The sequence below is a fragment of the Moesziomyces antarcticus genome (genome assembly GCF_000747765.1).
Source record: "Moesziomyces antarcticus DNA, scaffold: scaffold_v10010, strain JCM 10317, whole genome shotgun sequence".
NCBI lineage: Eukaryota > Fungi > Basidiomycota > Ustilaginomycetes > Ustilaginales > Ustilaginaceae > Moesziomyces > Moesziomyces antarcticus.
The window spans coordinates 168,720-190,241 of NW_014639000.1; the positions used below are offsets into that span (position 1 = coordinate 168,720).

General features: G+C 60.0%; 9 protein-coding genes across 9 annotated transcripts; 5 read left to right on the forward strand and 4 right to left on the reverse strand.

Moving 5' to 3' along the window:
* Positions 1-541: 541 nt before the first annotated feature.
* PAN0_010c3984 (riboflavin-aldehyde forming enzyme) lies at positions 542-1,165 on the forward strand (the record flags this gene model as incomplete). The annotated part of the gene is made up of 1 exon (XM_014800440.1): positions 542-1,165. One exon carries the CDS (start codon positions 542-544, stop codon positions 1,163-1,165), a length of 624 nt encoding a protein of 207 aa, XP_014655926.1.
* A 1,041-nt stretch (positions 1,166-2,206) lies between these two features.
* Positions 2,207-4,003, forward strand: PAN0_010c3985 (dihydroxy-acid dehydratase; the record flags this gene model as incomplete). The annotated part of the gene is made up of 1 exon (XM_014800441.1): positions 2,207-4,003. The coding sequence occupies one exon, from the start codon at positions 2,207-2,209 to the stop codon at positions 4,001-4,003; it is 1,797 nt and encodes a 598-aa protein (XP_014655927.1).
* Positions 4,004-4,226: 223 nt separating this feature from the next.
* Positions 4,227-5,333, forward strand: PAN0_010c3986 (uncharacterized protein; the record flags this gene model as incomplete). Its single annotated transcript, XM_014800442.1, has 1 exon — positions 4,227-5,333. The coding sequence occupies one exon, from the start codon at positions 4,227-4,229 to the stop codon at positions 5,331-5,333; it is 1,107 nt and encodes a 368-aa protein (XP_014655928.1).
* Positions 5,334-5,401: 68 nt separating this feature from the next.
* PAN0_010d3987 (uncharacterized protein) lies at positions 5,402-6,487 on the reverse strand (the record flags this gene model as incomplete). The annotated part of the gene is made up of 1 exon (XM_014800443.1): positions 5,402-6,487. The coding sequence occupies one exon, from the start codon at positions 6,485-6,487 to the stop codon at positions 5,402-5,404; it is 1,086 nt and encodes a 361-aa protein (XP_014655929.1).
* A 624-nt stretch (positions 6,488-7,111) lies between these two features.
* PAN0_010d3988 (nuclear mRNA splicing protein) lies at positions 7,112-8,494 on the reverse strand (the record flags this gene model as incomplete). The annotated part of the gene is made up of 1 exon (XM_014800444.1): positions 7,112-8,494. One exon carries the CDS (start codon positions 8,492-8,494, stop codon positions 7,112-7,114), a length of 1,383 nt encoding a protein of 460 aa, XP_014655930.1.
* A 697-nt stretch (positions 8,495-9,191) lies between these two features.
* Positions 9,192-13,151, forward strand: PAN0_010c3989 (RNI-like protein; the record flags this gene model as incomplete). Its single annotated transcript, XM_014800445.1, has 1 exon — positions 9,192-13,151. One exon carries the CDS (start codon positions 9,192-9,194, stop codon positions 13,149-13,151), a length of 3,960 nt encoding a protein of 1,319 aa, XP_014655931.1.
* Positions 13,152-14,299: 1,148 nt separating this feature from the next.
* On the reverse strand, positions 14,300-17,624 carry PAN0_010d3990 (uncharacterized protein; the record flags this gene model as incomplete). Its single annotated transcript, XM_014800446.1, has 4 exons — positions 14,300-15,888; positions 16,296-16,355; positions 17,172-17,403; positions 17,514-17,624. 4 exons carry the CDS (start codon positions 17,622-17,624, stop codon positions 14,300-14,302), a joined length of 1,992 nt encoding a protein of 663 aa, XP_014655932.1.
* A 1,171-nt stretch (positions 17,625-18,795) lies between these two features.
* Positions 18,796-19,041, forward strand: PAN0_010c3991 (uncharacterized protein; the record flags this gene model as incomplete). The annotated part of the gene is made up of 1 exon (XM_014800447.1): positions 18,796-19,041. The coding sequence occupies one exon, from the start codon at positions 18,796-18,798 to the stop codon at positions 19,039-19,041; it is 246 nt and encodes an 81-aa protein (XP_014655933.1).
* Positions 19,042-19,143: 102 nt separating this feature from the next.
* Positions 19,144-19,759, reverse strand: PAN0_010d3992 (uncharacterized protein; the record flags this gene model as incomplete). Its single annotated transcript, XM_014800448.1, has 2 exons — positions 19,144-19,421; positions 19,534-19,759. 2 exons carry the CDS (start codon positions 19,757-19,759, stop codon positions 19,144-19,146), a joined length of 504 nt encoding a protein of 167 aa, XP_014655934.1.
* Positions 19,760-21,522: the final 1,763 nt, after the last annotated feature.

Genomic DNA, 21,522 nt, shown 5'->3' on the forward strand with positions numbered 1-21,522 from the left:
AAAACCACAGAATTGGCTCTCCGACCAGGAGGGGCCTCGCAGGTTTGCAGCTGATGAAGGGGGAGGTTCGGGAAACATGCACCCTGTCGATCGTTTCGAGGGTCTGTTCGGCTCAGGCTCATCCTTGTGCGTCCGCGTGATGTAGGTGTTGGTTGTCCGTTCACACTCCGCCGGCGGTTCCGTTGGATTAGAGAGGGGCAGGGCTTGCCTAATTGGGTCCGGTGTGTTGTGAAGCCGTGTGAAGCAGCATGCAGGCTGGGACGCATACAGATGGAGTCGAGTGGGGTTTTTGCACAGAAGCACCGCGAAGTAGCGGTAGGGGGTTCGAAGCAGATGGTGGGTGAGAGATGGTTGATCGTCCGCCACCCCCTGTCCGTCTGCATCTTGCTGGCTATCCTCATCCTCTTCCTCGTCCGACGCCATTCGCTTCTACTTCCACCCTGTCCTTTCCCGTCTCCTTTCTCGTCTCGAACGTTCCGACCCCAGTGACGGATTCTTAACAACACCATCGACATTCATTTTCGGACAGCATACACCCAAGATGAGGATTGCGGCATGGACGATCTTCTCGTCGCTCTTGGTAGCGGCGGCCAGTGCACAACTTTCAGCCGGCCACGACGCCAGCTCGTCTTCCGTGCTTCTCGAATCGCGCAACATTGCCTCTACGACAGGCAGCGCTTTGCAACTCGAGCCGCGCGACGAGGAAGTAGAGATTGACGTTGAGGAGGAGGATGAAGAGGATGTCGAAGGCGATGCGATCGAGGCGCGTGGTCGACGAAAGCCGCACCACCGCAACCACAAACACTCGCGTGCGGGCCGCAAGAAGAATAAGCACAAAGCGCATCACGCCGTGCCGTCCCCCGCCGGTGGCAAGGGCAAGTTCCACGGCAAGGGAACGTTCTTCAAGCCCAACCAGGGAAGCTGCGGCAAGTGGAACACGGTCAACGACCACATTGTCGCGCTCTCGTCCGACATCTACCAGGGCGGCTCACACTGTTTCAAGAGCGTCAATATCTGCCACGGTTCCAAGTGCGCCAATGCATACGTGGCCGACCTGTGCCCTGGATGCAAAAAGACGAGCCTCGATATGACTCCCTCGCTGTTCAAGGAGCTCGCCGATCCCAACCTGGGCGTCATCGACATTCAGTGGTCCTTTACCTCTTGATTTTCGCCGCCGCTGTTCCGCTCGCTCCTGTGTTGCGCCGAAAGGAACCGTGCTCGCTCTCACTTTGCGCCCAGATCAGGTACGGAGCTCGAGCCCCACCTCACCACCTTCTGTCTTCGTCTTCTCCAATGCCCTTTTTTTTGCTCCTGTTTTCCGAGTTCACTCCCATACCCTGCTTTGTCGTCGTTCGAGGCAAGCGCGATTTCCGTCGTAATGGTAGCCAACGTAGCGATCGCCAGTATCAGTGTGCCTGCTCTGAATGACTCCAATCAGCGAGCGAGAAGCGTGGAGGTGGTTGAGGGCGAGACGGGAGCCTAAGCGAGCTGTCAGAAGTCAGCATTCAGGCTGTGAGCGAGGTCCCGCGTGTAAACTCACGCTGAGCGGAATTTTTCGCAAATGGTGTTAGAGCCCTGCAAACGACAAAATCAAGCGAAGCGGAACCGCCCCCACGTCGACCGGGAAGTGTGGGGGCCCGTCGTGCCGGTGACGGCGGAAGCATCGGGGCTGGACCGGCGCTTTGCAAGGCGAAAAGAGGCAGCGCCCGTGCCGCCTCGTCGCCCCAAGCCCTTCTTTTTGCCATGCGGGCGGAGCAAGGAGGGATGGGGGGCGCCCTTGCCGTTGAAGGAGCGCTGTGGATTACAAATGGACTGCTCCCCATGTCCCGTCGGCGAATTGCTCGGCCACATCGCCAAAAGCTGGGGAAAGTCCACAGCGTGCGCGAACCGAGCAGAGAGTGAGAAAGGTCGCTCCGCTGCCGTCGCAAAGCGCTCTTTCCCCCACGCGCACGGGCAGCGCCTCGGTTCAGCAACGCCTTCGGCTCCACCAACCTCTGGCTCGGTCAGGGCAGCCCTGACGGGTTCGACCGCTCCCCCGCTCCCCCACACCCCGCACGGCAACCCTTTATACATTACAATTACAACCCTTAGGGCAATCCTCCTTCCTTTCACCACATCACATCACGTCTTGATCGCTTCTTGACTCTTGCAGCTGAAGTCTTTCTTCTTTCCTCCTCCACCTCAAAGACAGTCGGACCAAGCAATCATGGCGCCTGGACAGGTGGAACTGCGCTCGACGGCGCGCAACGGCGGCTCGGACACCGGCGCCGAGCCAAAGCTCAACAAGATCAGCTCGTTCATCACGCAGTCGGCGGACAAGGGTGCGGCGCAGTCCATGCTGCACGCATGCGGCTTCACCACCGAAGACATGAACAAGGCTCAGGTCGGTATCACGTCCGTGTGGTGGGAGGGCAACCCGTGCAACACGCATCTTCTCGAATTCGGGCGCAAAATCAAGCAGGGATGCGAGGCGGTGGGTCTGGTGGGACTGCAAAACAACACCGTCGGCGTCTCGGACGCCATCACCATGGGCGGGCCCGGAATGCAGTACTCGCTCCCCTCGCGAGAGCTCATCGCCGACTCCATCGAGACGATCACCCTCGCCCAGTACCATGATGGTAACATCAGCATCCCCGGCTGTGACAAGAACATGCCTGGCTGTATGATTGCCTCGCTTCGACACAACAGACCTACGATCATCGTATACGGCGGAACCATCCAGCCGGGAAAGCACGGCATGGACATGCCTGGTCTTGGCAGGAAGAAGGGCGACCCGTGCAATGTGGCGGACAACTTCGAGGCGACGGGCGCTTACAGCAAGGGCTTGATTACCGCCGAGCAGCGCGTTGACCTCATCCGAAATGCCTGTCCCGGTCCCGGTGCGTGCGGTGGCATGTACACGGCCAACACGCTGGCGACCGCCATCGAGGTGATGGGCATGGGTCTGCCTTTGACCAGCAGCATCCCCGCTGTCTACCCCGAAAAGACGCAGGAGTGCCTCCGTGTCGGCGGCTTCATGAAGAATCTGCTTGCTAAGGACATCAAGCCGCGCGACATCATGACCAAGCAGGCATTCGAGAACGCCATCACCATGACACACATCATGGGCGGCTCCACCAACGCCGTGCTCCACCTGATCGCCGTCGCGCGTGCCGCCGACGTCGACATCACCATCGACGATTTCCAGCGCATCGGCGACAAGACGCCCATGCTGGCAGACGTCAAACCGTCAGGGAAGTATTATTTTGAAGACATTCACAAGATCGGAGGCATTCCTCGCGTGCTTCGATACATCCTAGAGAACACGGATCTGCTGCACGGCGATGTCATGACTTGCACGGGCAAGACGATGCGCGAGAACCTCGCCGACGTCGAGCCGCTCGACTTTGAGTCGCAAGACATCATCCGTCCGCTCTCGAATCCGATCAAGGCCACGGGACACCTTACCATCATGCGCGGCTCGCTCTGCCCCGGCGGCGCCGTCTCCAAGCTCACTGGCAAAGAAGGCCTGACGTTCGACGGTACCGCCGTCGTCTTCGACTCCGAAGAGGGCATCACCGAGGCCATTGCCGAGGGCCGCGTCAAGGACGGTAACGTCGTCGTTATTCGCTATGTCGGCCCCAAGGGAGGACCTGGTATGCCCGAGATGCTTGGACCCACTGGAGCGATCATGGGTGCTGGCCTGGGCAAAACAGTCGCCCTCATCACCGACGGCCGCTTTTCGGGTGCCTCGCACGGTTTCTGCACCGGCCATGTCGTCCCCGAAGCCGCAGAGGGCGGGCCGATTGCGCTAGTTCACGACGGCGATCGCATTACTATCGACGCCAACACGCGCGAGATCAACCTGCACGTCGACGCCGACGAGCTCAAGAGCAGGATGGACACATGGGTCAAGGAGAAGAAGGGCAAGACGCTCAAGGTGAAGCGCGGATGGCTGTACAAGTTTGCGCGCGACGTGCAGAATGCCTCGGAAGGCTGCATCACCGACCGCGACCTGTTCTGAGAGCGTAGAGTTCTGCCAGCTTCATCACTTCCGCAATGTACGACGTCCAAAAGGCCGCGGCGTGCGGGGTTTGGTTTGGGCTGGGTTGACAGGTGGAGGCGAGGTGCAGGCCGAGATCCGAGGTTCGAGCCTAGATTTTTTGGCCGGCGCGGAAATTTGAGCTTCTTCTGAGATCCCTTCCAGCATCGTTCCGACCGTCATCCACTCCACAACGACGCCGACCATGTCTTTCGGGTTCCAATTCGACGACTCGGAGCTGGACGACGAGTACGTCTCGCTAGCGTCCACACCGGCGCCGGCTGCGTCCACATTGACCTCGAATGGCGACGCCTCCTCGGTCCCACAAGCGCCGTACCAGTCGTACCCGCTCGACGACATGCTCGAGCATCTGCCCTCGCGCATATCGTATTCGTCGATCAGCATCCCGCTCGCTGCGCACGGTACCTCTGTGCAGATGCTGCGGCGCGACCTGTTCGATGCGCGCTTTCAGATGCTGCTCGACGACGAGGAAAGCCCCGATACAGGCATGGATGCGCAGGTGGACGCGCAGTCGGACTTGATACCTGGCGTGTACGAAGGCGGGCTCAAGACGTGGGAGTGCGCCCTGGATCTCGTCGAGACGCTCGACGGGCTGCATTCCGGCCGGTGGTCGGAACACTTCACCGGCAAACGCATCCTTGAACTCGGATGCGGCACGGCCCTGCCGTCGCTATTCATGCTGACGCAGGTACTGAATGAACCAGCCGGGGTGGAGATGACCCTGAACCTGGCGGATTACAACGCGCAGGTGCTGCAGCTTGTGACGCTGCCCAACGTGCTACTCGCTTGGTGGTCGTCTGCAGCGGCGGCTGAGTTTAGGGCGGGTGCAGGCGCCCAGCAGACCGCGCTGGAACGACAGGAGCTCGCACGGAGGGGACAGGACCATTTCGATACCGCACCAGAACACGCAGATGGACACGGTGAACTGGCCATCACCCCGGAACTGGTTTCGGCCTTCCGCACCTCGCTGGCCGCACACGGCGTGCAGGTCAACTTCATCGCGGGCGCCTGGACGAATTACCCACCACCCGCCCAGGGGATGGATCTCATTCTTACCTCCGAGACCGTATATGCGCTGCCGTCACTGCCGCCACTCGTGCAATTGCTGCACACGTACGCCGCTGCAGATGCGGCAGTGCTGGTAGCCGCGAAAGTCATCTACTTTGGCGTAGGCGGTGGCGTGGAAGCGTTCAAGCAAACACTAGCCCAACTGGCGCCCTCCGCCCAAGTGGTTCCCTTACACACCGTCACGCGCGGAGTGGGTCGCACGGTTCTTTCAGTCACATTCTAGAGCAATAGGCACACAGAAGTCAACGCCATTCAATTGTGCAGTGTCAGCTGGCTTGAGGGGGTTTTTGACTAGACAAAATCATCCGCGAGGTCGCCGGACCATTCGAGCATTGCGTCGAGCCAGCGCTTGATGGGTTTGTGTGCGGTCCAGATCTCGTTTGCGATCTTGGCGCCCGCAGCGCGCGAAAAGACGTACCAGCCAAATAGGACAAAGTCGGCATGCGTCGGATCCTGACCGCCTGCAAACCACACTGATTTGCTCGAACGTGGCTGTGGAGTCGATGCGCTATGGGTCGAGTACGAGACAGCTCCATTGGACGAGTCGGTGCCGCCTTCGCAGGTGAGCATTGCATTGACCACTTCGAGCTTTGCGATGGCCTGCTGCACGTGGTTCTGCACATCCGCCTGCGACATGGACGAGACCTTGGCCCAGCGCGGCTGGCCGATCTTGACGTTGGCAAAGTAGTCGGCCGACTCGGCATCAAGCATGGCGTGCACACCACGCTGGGCAAGCGGACCGATGTGAGGCGCAAGCACGGTTTTGCCAAACTGGTTAAGCATGGCAGCGAGGCGCTTGGTGGCCGAGCTGCCAAAGAGACGATGCCCATCCTGGTGGCGACGCTCGAGATATTCGGCAATGGCCCAAGAGTCGACAATGTGCGAGCCGTCGCTGAGCTCGAGTGCAGGCACGGTGACGTTGTCGGCGATGCGCTCCGAGAGCTCGTTGCGGATCTGGACAAACGTGAGGCGCTGACGCTCGTAGCCGACGTTGAGCAGCTTGAGGTCGAGGATGGTCTTGATGGTGTGGGGCGAGAAGCACGCCTTGCCTCCAGGCTTGTCGGTGAGGTCAAAGAGCACCAGACCGGACGTGCTCGAGGTGAGCGAGGTGCTATCGGCGCGCGTGGGATGCGCAGCAGGCTCGTCCGCTTGGCGTGCCGGCGCCGCTGCTGGCACCGCTGCATTGACGCCCTCGGAAGCGGCAGCGGGAGTGGAGGAAGTATCGCTTGCAGCCACTCGCACGTTGGAGTCGGTTTCAGAGATGCTCAGGTCCTCGAAGCCGCTCTCCGACGGAGCGGTGGTGGTGGGCACCGTCGAGAAGTCCTCTTCAGTGTCGGCGGTGGAGCCGGCACGCTTGACAGGAGATGCGTCGCTCATGTTGGTGTGTTGTCTTGAGCCGAAAGGCGGTGGAGAGAAGGGTGGTGTGTTGGTTAGTGGAAGGGAGTGCAGAAGTGTCGCAGCGCTGTAGCACCGATGGCTACGTGCAGGGTTGCGGGTTGTGGAGGCCGAAACCCTTTAGCCACGACCGCATCGGCCGCAAGCTCACTCTTGACAACGACGACGAGGTCGCACGACCTCAGCCGATCTGCACAGCGCTTTGCATTTGGCTGAAGCTCATTGCGAGGATTCGAGGCACCTTGACGGCTGTGCCGCTGCATTGCGGCCATGCCGGCCAACTTTGCCTCCACTCTGCGAAGGTGGCTTGGCTTGCACGGACCAGCCTTCGGCAGCCGAGGAAAAATCGCAAAGGTGTGTGAACTGCAAGTCGAACACTTTCGATGCTTCAAAAATCACCCTCTTTCGCCTTCGTTTTCGGTCCCACCGAAGCAAGCCCCAGCGCTCCTCCAGCAAGCAAGGCGCTCCAACGCTATCTCACAGGGCTCGTACGAAGCCGTGAATGAGCTCAAGAAAGATGATAATGGTATCCTTGATGCGAGGGTACAAATACAACAGTGCCGAGCGAGGTTTCGTATGCGGCAACATGGAGCGGACGGAGCTTGGTCATGCGTCGTCGTCGCTGTCGCTGCCGTAGGCGGCCAAGCTGCCAAGACCGTTTGTCGCTGGGGCATCCTTCTGACGCTGGTTGTGCAGCGATGCTAGGTTCGACATGGTTTCGGCATTGAGCAGGCCTGATCCAGCTGCATTCTTGCTTTCCGATGTAGGGACGGCAGCGGCTGCTGGTACAGTTTGGCTAGCTTGTGCAGCAGCCTGAGCTGCTTGACGTTCGCGCAAGATCTCGGCCCACTCGCGTGCATTTTCCTCGTCGAGTCTTCGCAGCTCGTCTTCCTCATCTTGACTTGATCGTGTGATACGGCGTCGCTTGCCATTGGTATCGGCATCGGAACCATCGAGCGCTTCGAGTGCACGCAGCGCTTGCTGCGCCTCGATGGCCTGCGTTGACATGCCGGCCATGATGGCACGCTCGCCCGCCCGACGCAGCTGCTCCTGATTGCGCTTCTGTGCCGCAGGGTTCGGATCGTCCGAGGCCCAACGCACGTTGATGATCTCGTCGTGGTCGAGCGACTGGTTGAGCATGGCCTCTTTGGCAAACTGCGCGCTGGCCTCGTACTTGTACGTGACGAAGGCACACGAGCGTCCGTTGAGCACGCGCAGTCGATCGATCTCGCCCCATTCGCTAAAGTGACGACGCACGACGCGCTCGGTCGCATTGTCCGTCTCGGGCCGCACCGAGTTGTGCTGCGGGCGATACGTCCTTGCATCCTGTTTGGGACGCGGTCCGTTGTTGCCTCGTGCCTCGTTGACGCTGCGACCGCCCTTGAGCGTCTTGCCGCCGTCACGCCAGGCAGCGTTGTGGACGGTTGGAGAAGAGATGCCGTGCTCTTCGTGGATGCGGCCAACGTAGAGGGTGCGGTTGACCCTGGACAAGGAGCCAGTGCCGCTCATGTCATCCTTGTAGTTGCCGAGCTTCTCGCGACCAAAGCAGTCGCGACCCTGGCTCGGAAAGTCGTTGGGACGCGGCAAGCGATGCAAAAAGTTGCAGTCGACGCCATGTGGGCAGCATCCGCGCGCAAAGTGGATGCAGCAGTAGACAGCCTCGTCCGGCGCAATCGCAGCGCCTTGCTGCGTGCGTGCGGCTTGGGTTCGCAGCAGCACGTCGGCCTTGGTGTAGCCCGAGTCGCGCGCAATGTCGCATCGTGTCTCGCGCTTGGCCTTCTGCGCTTCGTTCTCCTCTCTGTCGACGCCGGCGTAGTTCTCGTACCAGATGTTGAACGTGCCTGCCGATTCGGGACGTGCACTGAACGCTTCTCGGATGTCGTTGAACTTGGCGGCGGACACCTGCTTACGAGCGGGACGCGGCTGGTACGAGGTCGATGCGACCTGTGCCGAAGCAGCGTCGAGGCTCTGCTCGGAAGCGTCGCTCATGCTGGAGAGGTGGAGAGGCGGTGGCGGATGGAGTCCGGTTGACAAGCCTGAAGCAGCTTCCTTCCATCTCTTCATCCTACCTCTCTCGAGCTGCAATTTTGTCCGAAATCCGAGCCTCGAGCCAAAATTGCAGATGTTAGGTCCGGCTTTTGCGGCCTACTCGCGCGATCTGGCAGTGCAGCTCAGAACGACCACTCGACGGCTCAGCCAAGCCAACACCCGACACGCGGTCCAACTGAAAAGCACAACCCAACACAGCACAGCACAGTGCATGTGTGTGCGTTGGCGACGACTCGGCTCTTCATGCATCAGTCGGTGCACACACCAACAACGCAGAGGGCCCCTTTCGCATTCCACCTCCGCGGTCCAACACCTGCTGCTGCTGCTGCTGCTGCTGCTGCTGCTGCTGCTTTCTCGCGGCTGCCTCACCAAGCACAACCCCGCCTACCGACGGCGTGCATGTGCTGCATCCACCACCAGCCCTTCTTTCCTCCAGTCCTTCCGCCTCCGCACTCATCCTTCTGTCCACGCTCACCCTCAGCATACACCCACGTCTCTCTCTTCGCCCGCGACGCCGGTCGGATGAACACACGCCGGATGCTCTGCCACTGGACGTCTCGATCCATCTGATTCGTCCTTGGTCGCTCAAGCTTGGCTCGTCCGAGCTAACGACCAGGACTTCTTCCCCTCTCGCACAATGTCCGCTCCGTCCGACCCGAGCCCACTGGGCCCAACAACAATCAACCAGCCAGAAGCAGAGCCATCTCACCCATCCCAACCCGCGCCGACGCCCGTCTCGGAGCCGTCACCAGCCCCAGCGTCTACAGAGTCTCCCACGGACATCGAAAGCCCAGTCGTGCCCGGTGGATTTGGCTCATCGATAGCATCGGCTCCCCACGCTTCCACGCCTCCGACTTCATCTGCCGACGCTTTCGCAAACACGCCATCCTCGACTTCATCCCAGCATTCCGACCACGACAAGCCACTGCCCTCCATCTCGCATGATGAGGCCAGCTCTTCACATGCGGGAACGCGCGTACAGCCAGAGCAATCACCTTTGGCTCCCTCACCGCCCGAGCCACAGCTCACCTCGTCCATCATCACCACCGTCAGCCCCGTGCGCAGATCCGTATACAAGCGCAAGATGAGCTCCAAACCAAAAGGTATCCTCAAGCCCGCACCGCCGCCGCAGAAAGGCTTCTCCTTCCGCAGAGACATCCTCGAGAACATCAACTCGCGCCTCGCGCAGCAGGGCGTCAACATGCAGGTGCCCCTGCCCCAAGGCAGCACGGCCCAGGCCACCGCATCCTACATCGGCGGCATGTTTCGAAGAATTGGCGGCATTGCTGCCGGTGCCGCGGCCAATGTTGGAGGTGCCAATGCTACCTCGGTTGGCGGCCTGCTTTCCAGCGACTCTCCCTCCAAGCCAAACGCTGCTTCCGCGACGTCCAACAGAAGCGCCAGCACCAGCACCTTTGGCTCATCTTCAGGCTATTCAATAAGTTCGTCGCAGACCGCAGACTCGGAATCTTCCTCAACCTCCTCGACCTTGATCAAGAGCAACGTCGCTGCCGCCACCACGTCCGCCGCTCCGCTCAAGAAGGTCCAATTCCAGGTATCTCACATGGCTGTCACATACCCAATCGTTGGGGCTGGCACGCCAGAAGATGAAGATCTCACCCGGCTCCGCATCGAGAGGCAACATCGTCGCATGCTCAAGGCACGTCGCGACAAGCCATGGACACCCGAGGAGCTCGAGGCGCTCTACCGCGAATGCTGTCGCACCCGCGAGGAGCATCCGCTCAAAAAGATGCGTCTCGTCTTCCAGGAAGCCGCGCAGTCATCGCCGCCCGCGCTCAAGACGCTCGACCTCTCCTTTGTGCCACTCGATCGCCACGCGGTCGAGCCCATCGCAGACTTGCTTAGCATCGACTTTGGTCTCAACAAGCTCGTGCTCGAAAACTGTGCGCTCACCGACGACAGCCTCAAATCCATCCTCCATGCGCTCCTTGTATCGGGCACCCTGCCCAACCTCAGCATCGCCAGCAACCGCAAGATTCGCTTCCGTGGCTGGCGCTATCTCGCCATCTTCATGCGCAGAGCTCGCGCACTCCGCTATCTCGACCTCTCGGAGAATTCCATCGACAGGACCTCGCTAGAGCACCTGCTCGCCGTGATTACGAAGCCAGCAGCGGCGATGACGCAGGAGCGGGCGTCAAAGCAGGTTCCACCTGGCAAATCAGCTTCCACGGGCGAGGTTGCTGGTGCAAAAGGCGGAGAGGCAGCCGCAGCAACAGGGACCAAGACGAACGGCCAAGAGGCCGGAATTGCATCCAATGGGGATGACAGCGAAGCTGACGAAGACGACGACGACGAGTTTTTCGACAACTCGGGCGAGCCACTTATGCCCACTGCGCCATTGCTTAGGGATGTCTCGGACGACCCAGACCCGCCTTCGTCCGCGGTGATCTCGTTGCGTCTGGAGAACTGCGGCCTCAAGGCTGCCTCGCTCGAGATGCTCTCTCAATCGGTTCGCTTCTCTGACATCCGACATCTGTCACTCCGCCGCAACAAGATCGGCCAGCTGGCCTCCGTGGCACTCGCCATCATGCTAAAGGACTACCCGGATGTCCCACCACACGACCCGACTCCCACCGGCACGCCACAGCGAGAGGGCAAGTCGTACTTTGATGCGAACGGCGCTTCGACTACACCCTCCAAAGCGCAAGTGGACGCTCACGATCGCAGCGGACGCACCCTCCGACCATTAGATGCTCAGTCGAGCCCGGCACGACGCACGCGCAGCTACTCTCCTGGCCTGCCGGAGGTGCCCGTGATCGTGTCGAGCCCTGGCGGTGGCATCACCTCGCGCAAGATGCCGAGCCCGATGTACGCGAATGGAGGAGCAGGCGCACATCAATCCACCACGTTCTACGGAGCCCATACGGAGCAGCTGCAGGACGCCATGCAGACCAGCATCGCGGGCCCCGGACGCGAGCTCGACTCGCAGATCACGCCGCAAGAAGCGCTCGAGATCCGTCGCAATTTGGCTCCCGGCATGAGCGAAGAGGAAGCCGTGTCGATCTACCAGGCGAAACGAGCGAGACGCATTCTAGCCGAACTGCCGCGCGTGGGCAACTTGCTGACGCTCGATCTCAAGTCGAACGACATTCGTGGCGGTGTGGTGTACCTGGCGCAGGTGCTCAAGAAGAACCGCACGCTGCGCGTGCTCAATCTGAGCGACAACAACATCGAGATGCCCGGACTGGTGGCGATTGCCGAGGCGCTCAAGTACAACTCGACGCTCGAGACGCTGGACATGAGCCACAATCCATGTTCGGGCCCCGGGCTGGAGGGGATCACGACGCTGCGCACAGCGTTTGCGCTCAACTCGAATCTGAAGCGGCTCTTTCTCAACGACACTGATCTGTCGTCCGAGGCGGCGATTGCGTTGGCTGAGTTCCTGCCCGAGGCGCGCAGTCTGATCCACCTGGATCTCGCCGAGAACTTTGAGATTGACATTGCAGGCGTCATGGCGCTGGCGGTGTCGCTGCGGATGAATCGCAGTCTGCGATGCTTGGACCTCAACATCCCGCCCAACAATCCGGACTTTGCGCGGCTCTCGCAGGAGATCCTGCAGAGCTGTGTGCGCAATACGGAGCTGGCGCAGCAGCGCGCGACGCAGAAGGGGCTCAAGCAGCCGATTGCGGCACCGATCTACAAGTCGGTCGTGGCGCGCGCGGCGAGGGAGAACGACGAGCGCATCAAGGCGATCGAGACTGCGCGCGCGACGGCCAAGGAGGCGGCAGCAGCCAAGGATCGCGCGGCGGTGGAGAGTCTGCTGAGTGCGTCGGTCGAGTGTCAGAACGTTCTGCGCGATCTGTTGACGGGCGAGGAGAAGCGACAGCGCGAGGCGCCCGAGCAAAAGGTGACGCCGCCCGGCGAGTTTGTCGAGGACCTCACGCGGCAGAGTTCCAAGCTGCGTCGACGGCTGGCGGAGCTGGCGGGCACGGTGGAGGACGAGACGGTGCTGGCGCGGATTTTGGCCGTGCACGACGAGCTGGGCGACGTGTCGAAGCGGCTCGAGGAGTTTTATCGGTACGGCTCTGCACCTGCGATTGACGTGCGCGCCGTGGATGCAGGTCTGCAAGCCAGCGGTGTGGTTGGCTCCAGCGCGAGCGCAGCGTCTACGCAGCATCTCACCACGCCCGACCAGGCGCAGGTGGACTCGGGTCTGTCGTCGCCTGCGTTCTCGATTGCAGATTCGGACGAGTCGGATTCGGACGACGGCACAGGTTCGGCACCCGCTAAGCGTGCGGTCCGGTCCAAGGCGGAGGCCAAAGATGAGGTGGTGGGCCGAATGCATGGGCTGCGAATCGATACGACCGCGGCCGACCGCGAAGTGCCCGAGGACGACGGATGTGCAGTTCTGGCCAGGTCGCCGGGCGAAGACCGTGCAAAGGGTCAGCTCAGCGAAGAAGCCGAGCTGTTCCGAAAGGCACGCAGCCTCGGCCTCGATGAGGACGACGACACGCGCGCGGGCGACAGTGCGCAGGACGAAAGCGGAGAGCAGCTCCGCCAGGATCTGCTCCAGGCAGACGTTCCGCCCAAGTCGAGCGCGCCGGCGGACGAGATGCAGGCGGATGCAGCCGCGTAAGCGTGTCGAGCGCGGCTCAGCTGCAATGCCACTCTTTTTCACTCGAGCTGCGAAGGTTTTGTGCGGTTGAGCTGAGTGATGAGCGAGTTGGAGCAAAGTCCAAGTTTGAGGCGGGAGGCTGGAGTGCGGAAAGCGTGCGCTGCGCAGCGGTGGCACTTGGGCACGACGACGAAAGCGCACGCTGAAAGCTGCGGACAAGAAGAGCGGGGCAGGAAGGCGGATCTCTGGCTTTCGCTCGAGTCCGTTCGGGAGAAGGCGAGCGTGCAGCGAGGATTGTGAGCGTCGAGTCGGCTCCAACTCCGCATCGCCACTCTGGCGAACACTCGCAGTGCTTTGCGGAACGATTAAGCGGGAGATGCGAACCGTACGGAAGCAATTCGTCTGCCGGGACGAGCAGTGAGCTGCGGATGGAATGTCAACATCAAAAAAAGACTCATGTTGATGGTCGTCGAGTCAACTTGGCCGTTGAATCCTGCACATCACATCCAGAGGCAGAGGATTTCTGCAACGGCACGGGGAGGATGCGCATCTGAAGCATGTCTCATGTCTGTCATTTGAATGCCATCCGTGCTTTGGATGTGAGCATGTACGAGGTCTATCGCGCCCCATGAACAGACAACTTCCTTTTGTCTGCTTAATGTTCGACGACGAGTCCTAAGCAAAAGCACTCACTGACGGATCCAGCGAAGATGAGGAACCGGGGAGCTGGTAGCACGTTGGCCAGCGAACTCCAATTCCTTGCAGCCAGGACAGAAGTGCCGGCCTCGGACAGATTATCCAGCTTCTGTTCCCGTCCCTGCGATATGGGACTGTGGAAGGGGGACAAAAGTCAGCGGCTTTGCGGGTTCCCCGGGCTGTGCTCGATGCAAGTTCGCCAGGACGAGACGGCCTGCGAAAACTCCCTCAGATTTTTAACTTTTCCGATGTGTCTCCTAGGTCAATCCAGCCTACTCGGAAGACATGCACATGCTCGGCGCGGGGGAGAAAAAGGAGCGTCCGTATTGCAAGCGAGTGAAGCGATGAGAGTGGAGATCAAGAGACAAGGAAAAGGGCGTACTGCCGGGGTTTCAAACGAAGCGTCAAAAACAAAAGCAAAAGCCAAAGGTACAAAACTAGCAACAAGTAAGATCCAGGCAGATACACAGAGATCAAGCATAGGCAGCTGGACGCTCTGCGGATTTGGGCGACGACTTTTGGCCGCGACGGAGCTTGTTGAAGAGACTGCCGTTGCGGGTGAGGCCGGAGCCTTCGGCTGCTGGTGAACGGGGTGCGCCGCTCCTCGAGTCGGCGTTGGCGGCAAAGTAGGAGGCGTCATCGTCGTGCTGCGCTCGGGGCGTCACCACGTCCCTCTCGTTGGGCGTGACAACGGTGCGGCCGGTGCGACGGCCGTAGCTGCCGCTCGATACAGCCGCGTCGGCGGCAGCGCGCGAATCGCGTGAATCGTACGACGACTGGCCGCCCACCGCAGTCGGCGGTGTGCTGGGCGAGTGCTTGTGCTGCGCCGCCCGTCGACGGCGGTCGCGCATCTCGACGGCGCCATCCTCGGGAGGAGGCACGTTGGGGTTCTCGCGCATGCTGCGAATGCGCTTGATGAGACTCTTGCTGCGCTTGGGCACATCGGCACCCGCGGGCGCTCGCTCGTCCCAGTTGGGCTCGGGAAAGGGACTGGCACTGCCGACGTCGAGGTCCTGCTGAGCACGCGAAGGCTTCTTCTTGCCCGTCATGATGGCCTCCATGTCGAGCACGCTGCTGGCGGCGCTGGTGGTGCCGCTGCGGTCTCCTGCGGCCGAGTAGGGGCTGAGCGTGGATCGGGTTCGCTGCTTGGGCTGCGCGAAATCCTGCCATGGCTCTGCACTCACGCCCCACACGTCTGCGTTGGGATTCGAGACGTCGTAGCGGCTGTCGGGCACGTTGGACGGCTGGGTGTGGTAGCCCTGACGACTTCGCCAGATGCGTTCTGCTTCGGCGTCGCGGTCTGCGTCGATGTCTTCGTCGATGGGGAGCTCGGTGGTCGATCCCTCGGCGTGCATGGAAAGCGAAGGGACGAGCGGGGCGGTGGAGCTTCGTGTTCGACCGCCGGCGGCGTTGACACCAGGTCGTACAGCTGCCTTCTCGTCGGCCGGGCTGGCGTCGGCGGCGAGCGCATCGGCTGCACCGGCGCGGCCAGTGCGACCAGGCTTTGCGCCCGCCGCATTTCGAGGGAGGCCGGTCATGGGGTCGACGTTGGGGTCGAAGGCACCGACGGGGGCGCGCTTGCCCTTGTTCATGTGCGGAGCGCAGGCGTCGTACGGCGAGTCGTGGTGGAACATGCTGGAGCCGTTGATGCCCGAGAGATCGAGGCGGTCGATGATGTCCATGCGGCTGGTCCTAGCGGCGGTCTTGTTGATCTCATCGTTCATGCGCTTGTCCTTTGCGCGCTTCTTGGCCTTGTCGTCCGCGTTGGTCCTGCGGAAGGCGTTGGCGAATTTGTTGGCCATGCTGGTGCCGGAGGTCTTAGCAGGCACCTCTGGGGGCGGAGGGAGGCTGCGGTCCTCAAAGGGGCTCTTTGCGGGGACCATGGGGGGCGGTTCTGTGATGGGGAGCGGCTGGAGGCCGGTGTAGGATGATTCCGGGTCGTAGGAAGGATGATGGGCGTGGCGGGAGAAGCCGGCGTTGCGCGAGTTGTCTGGGTTGGGACTGACGGTGACCACGTCGGAGAGGGCAGCAAGCACCGCCTGGTGGTCTGACGATGGGTAGGCTGGTGGAGCGGAATCGCGCGAGCAACGCGAAGGGAGGACGGAAGCAAGCGGCGGCGGCGGCGGGTGGTCAGCAAGCGATCAAGGTTGTAGCTTCCGAGTGCAGAGGTGATGGTGGTGCGATGTTCAGGATCGGAACGAGCGCAGGGGAGCCGGGGACGAGGAGAGTGGACCGACGATGGCGCAGCGGTGCTGTATAAGACCGGGAAGGGGCGCGCGATCGCGGGCAGCTGGTGCATGTGTAATTTCTGTGCACACAACAGATGCACCGCGCAGGTCGCGTACAGCAAGCGGGGGACAGACAGCGAGGGGAGAGGCGAGCGAGGCAAAGCGAGGCCAAGTTGGCAGCGAAACAGGGCGCGCTGATGCAGACGGTGCGCATGTGGGCAACCATGGGCGGGCACTGGACGACAGGCTTCAGCGGCGAGAGGCTGACTGCTTGGCTCTGAAGACGACAGTGGTACAGGGGCTATGCAGGCCCAGCAGCGAGCGTTGCACAGAATTTGGGGAGCCGAGACAGAGTGGCGCGCGTGAGCAGAGTGAGGCAGCTCGAATTCGAGGGGCAGCTCTCTCACACCGCCACGCCTGTTTGGACTCTCTGGCCTGCGCGCGCACGCGTGCCAACGCGCACCACCCAAAAATCCTCGCTAAAATGGCGTCGACGCTGGGCCTAACACCGCTCGATCGGCTGCCGATCTGCACAGGCTGTAAGGCGGCCGACGCTGCAATTTGAACGTGGCGGCTGCTGCTGCTGGTGCACGGAGCAGCACAGGGCTTGGCTGCGTCGGGTGGCTTGGCGTTTCCGCTACGCTGCAGTGGCTGCAGCGCTCCTGGCTGAGCCTTTCAACCACGCCGGTCGAAGCCAAGCTATCCGCTAGCACGCCGAGTTGCAGCCGTGGCCATATCTCTGCAGCCTCACGCTCGGGTTATACGCTTGCACCACCGTCCGTTGACCGAGCAGATCGTGCCTGCAGTTTGAGCTAGGCGTGGCGGAAGCCGCATGCTGCAAGCCAAGAAGCGCACGATCGGCACAGCGCTGCTGCGAGCAGAACGTCGGCCGAACCCATGAATCCCAAGCAGCACTGACACCCGCCCTTGGTTGACCTGCAGCGCTTGGGAAGCGCACGGCAACGAGGCACGAAACCCGGACCTGAACCGCCGAGACAAGCCACGTTTCCTGGCCGGCCAGTCCAGAGATTGGAGTCGATGCACGTCTGTGTGACGTTCTGCGCTACTGACTCCAAAGACGGCACTTCGGTTTTCGGAGAGTCGGCATCTTACTTACGCATGTTAGGCTTAGCTGCAACGAGCTTGAGTTTGATCTTGTGGGGTTGGATGGGCCCACGGATAGACTGTGCCGAAGAGAAAGAGGCGGACCTGTCTCGGAGATGAGCGTTGTCGTTTGTCCTCGGAAGCGAGCTTCGAGATTGATTACGTCGTCGACCGATGAGCTTGTTGCGGTAGGAGGCGTAGCGGATGTGGAGGCGTTGTAGATTGGGTTTGGCACGGGTGCTCGTCTAGATGAGTGTAGGCGGCGAGGAGGTGCAAAGCATGAAGTCCAGGGAGAAGATCCAGCAAGGTGCGCCGGTGAGGATGTTTGGCTCTACGATGCGGAACGAAACGAAACGATGGTGGCGAGCGACGACGATGGGTCCAGACCACGGCGTTGGGGATGATGGGCTGGCTGGCACGCGCTTCCGAGCCAGTCGGACAGTCGATCTGGCCCCTGGATCTTCATTTTGAGCTGCATGAATCCGACTCGGAGCTTTCGTCACAGGCTCGGGCTGGCTCGCGCTCGCGCTCGCCTGCCTGCTGCGTGTGGAGTCGAGTCGCCAGGCGCTGTTTCCAGTTCACGCCTGCCGGCTGCAGCGGCCTCGATTTTGCCTCTTTCCCCCTTCTTGAATTTTGTTTGCCAGTCTGCACAGCCCGCATGAGCAACACCTGCTGCTGAACAGTCGTCTCTCGCTCAGCGCCGCAACTGTCCTCACAGCCAACTCTCCATGACCCTGCGATTGTGTCGAACTCCCAGACTGGTCCGCTTGACTTGCTGAGACCAACTGTACAGCGCTTCCTTGGGTAGCCTGCTCATAGCTTGAAAATGTACAGTGAGGCAATCGCCTCGCGTCTGGTGCCATTGTCTGCACCTGGAGCGGGGGCCACGCTAGCAAAGTCAACACGGTGTCCTTCGGCGAATTGGGTGCGGCGACCAAAAACATTCGTGATTCCCAGACTGCGACCGAATAAAGCAGGATGTAACATTACAATACTTCGTTTTTTTTTCCGGCGCTTGGCAAAGATGTTGCTGCACGACCCTTTCCGCAGGGTCTCTGAAACCAGACTGCAGGGTCCCTGGCCGGGCTTTGTGCGAAGCAACGGTGCCACTCTGGCATGCGTCAAACCCTCGAGCACCATCTTCTTGAGCCGCCTTGTACAAGATGCTGCGCATCGATCTGATCCCTTGACGTTCCAGCCATGATAGCCATTGCCGACGGGGAAAGGCGGAGAGCAAAAAGTTTCTTCACAACAATGCATCCTCTCAAGCGAGGCCTCTCGCCCTGCGCCCCCAGCTCCATGGCGAAATTTGACGCATTTCTCGCCTCGCCGCCCTTGGCCGACGGCACGGCGTCCCTGCGGCTGCCACTGCCGCCACTTTCAAGGAGCGCGCGGCGTATGCTCGCCACACCCAACCAGCCCGCCTCGTGGGGCTGCCCATGCGCCTCCATGCCGTGCCTGAACATCCTCTCACACAGTCGAGCAGGGGAATAGCGAGAAGCCCCTGCAAGCCAGCTGTAGTTGCGGTCCGCGGCGATCCCACCCTGCAGCACTCCCGTTCCGTTCATCTTGCACCCGTGCGGCGCCCTTTTTCTTCTCGCCACCAACTCCTTTTATCTTTTCTGCTGCTCCCGACCATGTCGAGTATACCGGCAGCACAGGGTGAGGCGCCCACTGCCCCCGCAGCCACAGCCGATGACGATCAAATCTCGATGCCTCGCCTCTCGGATGGCGCCTCGAGCCAACAGAGCGGCAGCACAGGAAGCAAGCAATATGCAGCAGCGCTACTCGCCAACGGACAAGAAGCTGACGCCTCCGAATCACGTTTCGTCACCAGCCGCACCGAGCTGTGGGCCTTCTACATCTACTACATCGGCAACTGAATCATACTAGGATTTGTTCATTTCCTTGTGAGCGTGGCGAAGATTTGGAAAAACAGAAAATGTTAAAATGAAGAAGGTGGGGAACGAAAAGGTGAAAGGAAGCTATTCTTCCTCGGTTTCAGAGGTGTCGGGGGAATTTTCGGGGTAGATTTCTTCAGCTTTCCTTTGGCGCCAGTGGGCAGCCTTTTCAAAATTATGAAATTGACGCCTATATACCATCATAGCAGTCACCTGTTTACGAGTGACCTTGGCAGAGGGTTTCTTGGGTCGATTTGCGCCCGTCACGACAAGCAAGTTGCTGCGCGGCTCAAGAAGTCGCAGGCGGAGGTTGGACAACACGTTGTTTAGAGGGTTCTGGTCAACGTGGTCAACAATGTAGCCTTCCAAGAAAAGGGCGAGGCGGGAACAAAGATGATGTCAATGAACCGCTGTACAGTACTGTACAGTACGAGGATAATCGGCAATTAAAAGAAATGAAAAAAGCAAACTTACCTGGAGGGATTGGCCCAGCAAAAACTCGGCGTTGAAGCGAAACGCTCGCCCCATAACCACGCTTGGGGCTGGTCAGAACGTATCCTTTGGCGATGTTGTAGAGATAAAAGTTGTCGAATACGTCGGCATTGCAGGCGGAGACCGTGACGAGAGCATCGCCAACACGTCTAGAGATACTTCCCTCTTCCACAATGGGGGATACGGAGTAGCCGACGGAGGGGGACATGGTCAAACAGACAGAGAATGAGGGGAGGAGGCGGAGGGATTGCCGAACGGGGAACACTTGCCGTGCGAAGAATGAAAAGCACAGTCAAGAGTTCAAGGAATGCAGGTTATATAAGTCATTTTCAGTCTTGCTCGAGTCTCATATGGTGCTATACTAGCAATGCGGACACTGAGTCATTGCAAAAGACTTGTGTCCTTCGACAGAAATCTCACCGAGAGCGAGCGTCTTTGGCGATTTGACGTCGGGGCTGGTTTCACAGCTCGCATTCAAGGCCTTGCAAGTGGATTGATACGCTGATCCCTCATATGAATCACGCCATCAGCGGTCCGTGGCAACAGCCACATCGGCCACAATAGCAACACCAGCCACAATAGCCACAGTGATCATGGTTGATCAAGCCTCATTGACACCGGCTTTCCTTCTACGAGGCAACGATGCGATGGGCCCGTTCCGTTGAAACAGAATTGATCAGCGCATAGAGCATATCTTCGCACGAGGTTTTTTGCGGCATTTCTTTTTCTTGTTTGCGCGTCTCGTGTCGAGTGCTCTTGCGTAAATTGCACAGGCGCTCAAATCTCATTTTCGGAAACGACACGTTTATTTTTCAGTCGGCATTAATTTACTACAATTTACTACAAAGTACAGGTACATGTATGCCGCCGAGCTCGTCGAGCGTTTGATGTGTGCGATTGGACGTGCTCTAGATTGCCCAAGAATCGCATTTTTGGGACGCATAAGTGACCACGGTGGACCGACGACACCATGAGGACTGCGCGCTGGCACAATAAATTTCCGGGACGCGTGCACAGTGGCGGCGGAAATGCAAGAGCGCCTCCGAAGGGTCAGTGCGCTAGTGGGCGTACATCGTTGCTGTGAATGACTACGCCACTCAAAATCAGACGCCGATGTTGGCATGAAAGCGCGCCAGTGGGCGTGCATCGTGTTGGCATGAAAGAAGCGCTGCAAGCATATGCTGTGGCGATCGAGCTTCTCGAAGACTCCGTGCGCCATTTGCGCATAGACGCGACCACCTCAATTTGACAGCCTGTCAGACACTGCGAATATCGAATGTTCCGGACACCGAATTGTGTCTGTGTCATTCAAGTCGCGACCGACCCCACAGCATGCCCAACTCTGCCATTGACAATGTCCTTTGTTGAGATTACATGCTCTCTAGTCATCCGTGTCGTGCGGCCCTTTCTCTCATTCCCAGGTTGCTCGTTGAGATTACATGCGTGTCAAGCCTTAGAGGCCGCGTGTCCGGCAACCTCAACAACAGCATCGTTACAGCGCCACATTGAGCTTCCGTGTGTAACAAGCCTCATCGTTGTCACGTCAGAGAGTGCAACCGGCGAATGTGCTGTACATATCCTTGGCCGCACCCTCGCTTCAACCCGCTAATACTTGCATGTGTGCTAACACAACGGAGCAAACGCCGTATGCGATGGGCGCCTTGTCGAGCTCCATGCGTCGTCAAGCCACTGTTGCCTGCAGAACGATACTCGGAGCAAAGAGATTCGAGTATGCGATGTCTTGGCTTCGTTTCATCAGATTTTGTGGTCGCCGCTGGATCTACGCCGGCAATGGATCAATGTCGCTTGGCGCTCGGCCCTTCTTACAGGTCTCACTGTCCGCGCATTGCCCAACGCCAATGGAGCCAGTGCATAGCAATTGAACGCAATGAGTTTCTGTCAGAGACGCAAAGAATCGACGTTCTCTTAGAGACTTTATATGCATCTGAAACCATATATACCCCCGGTCGT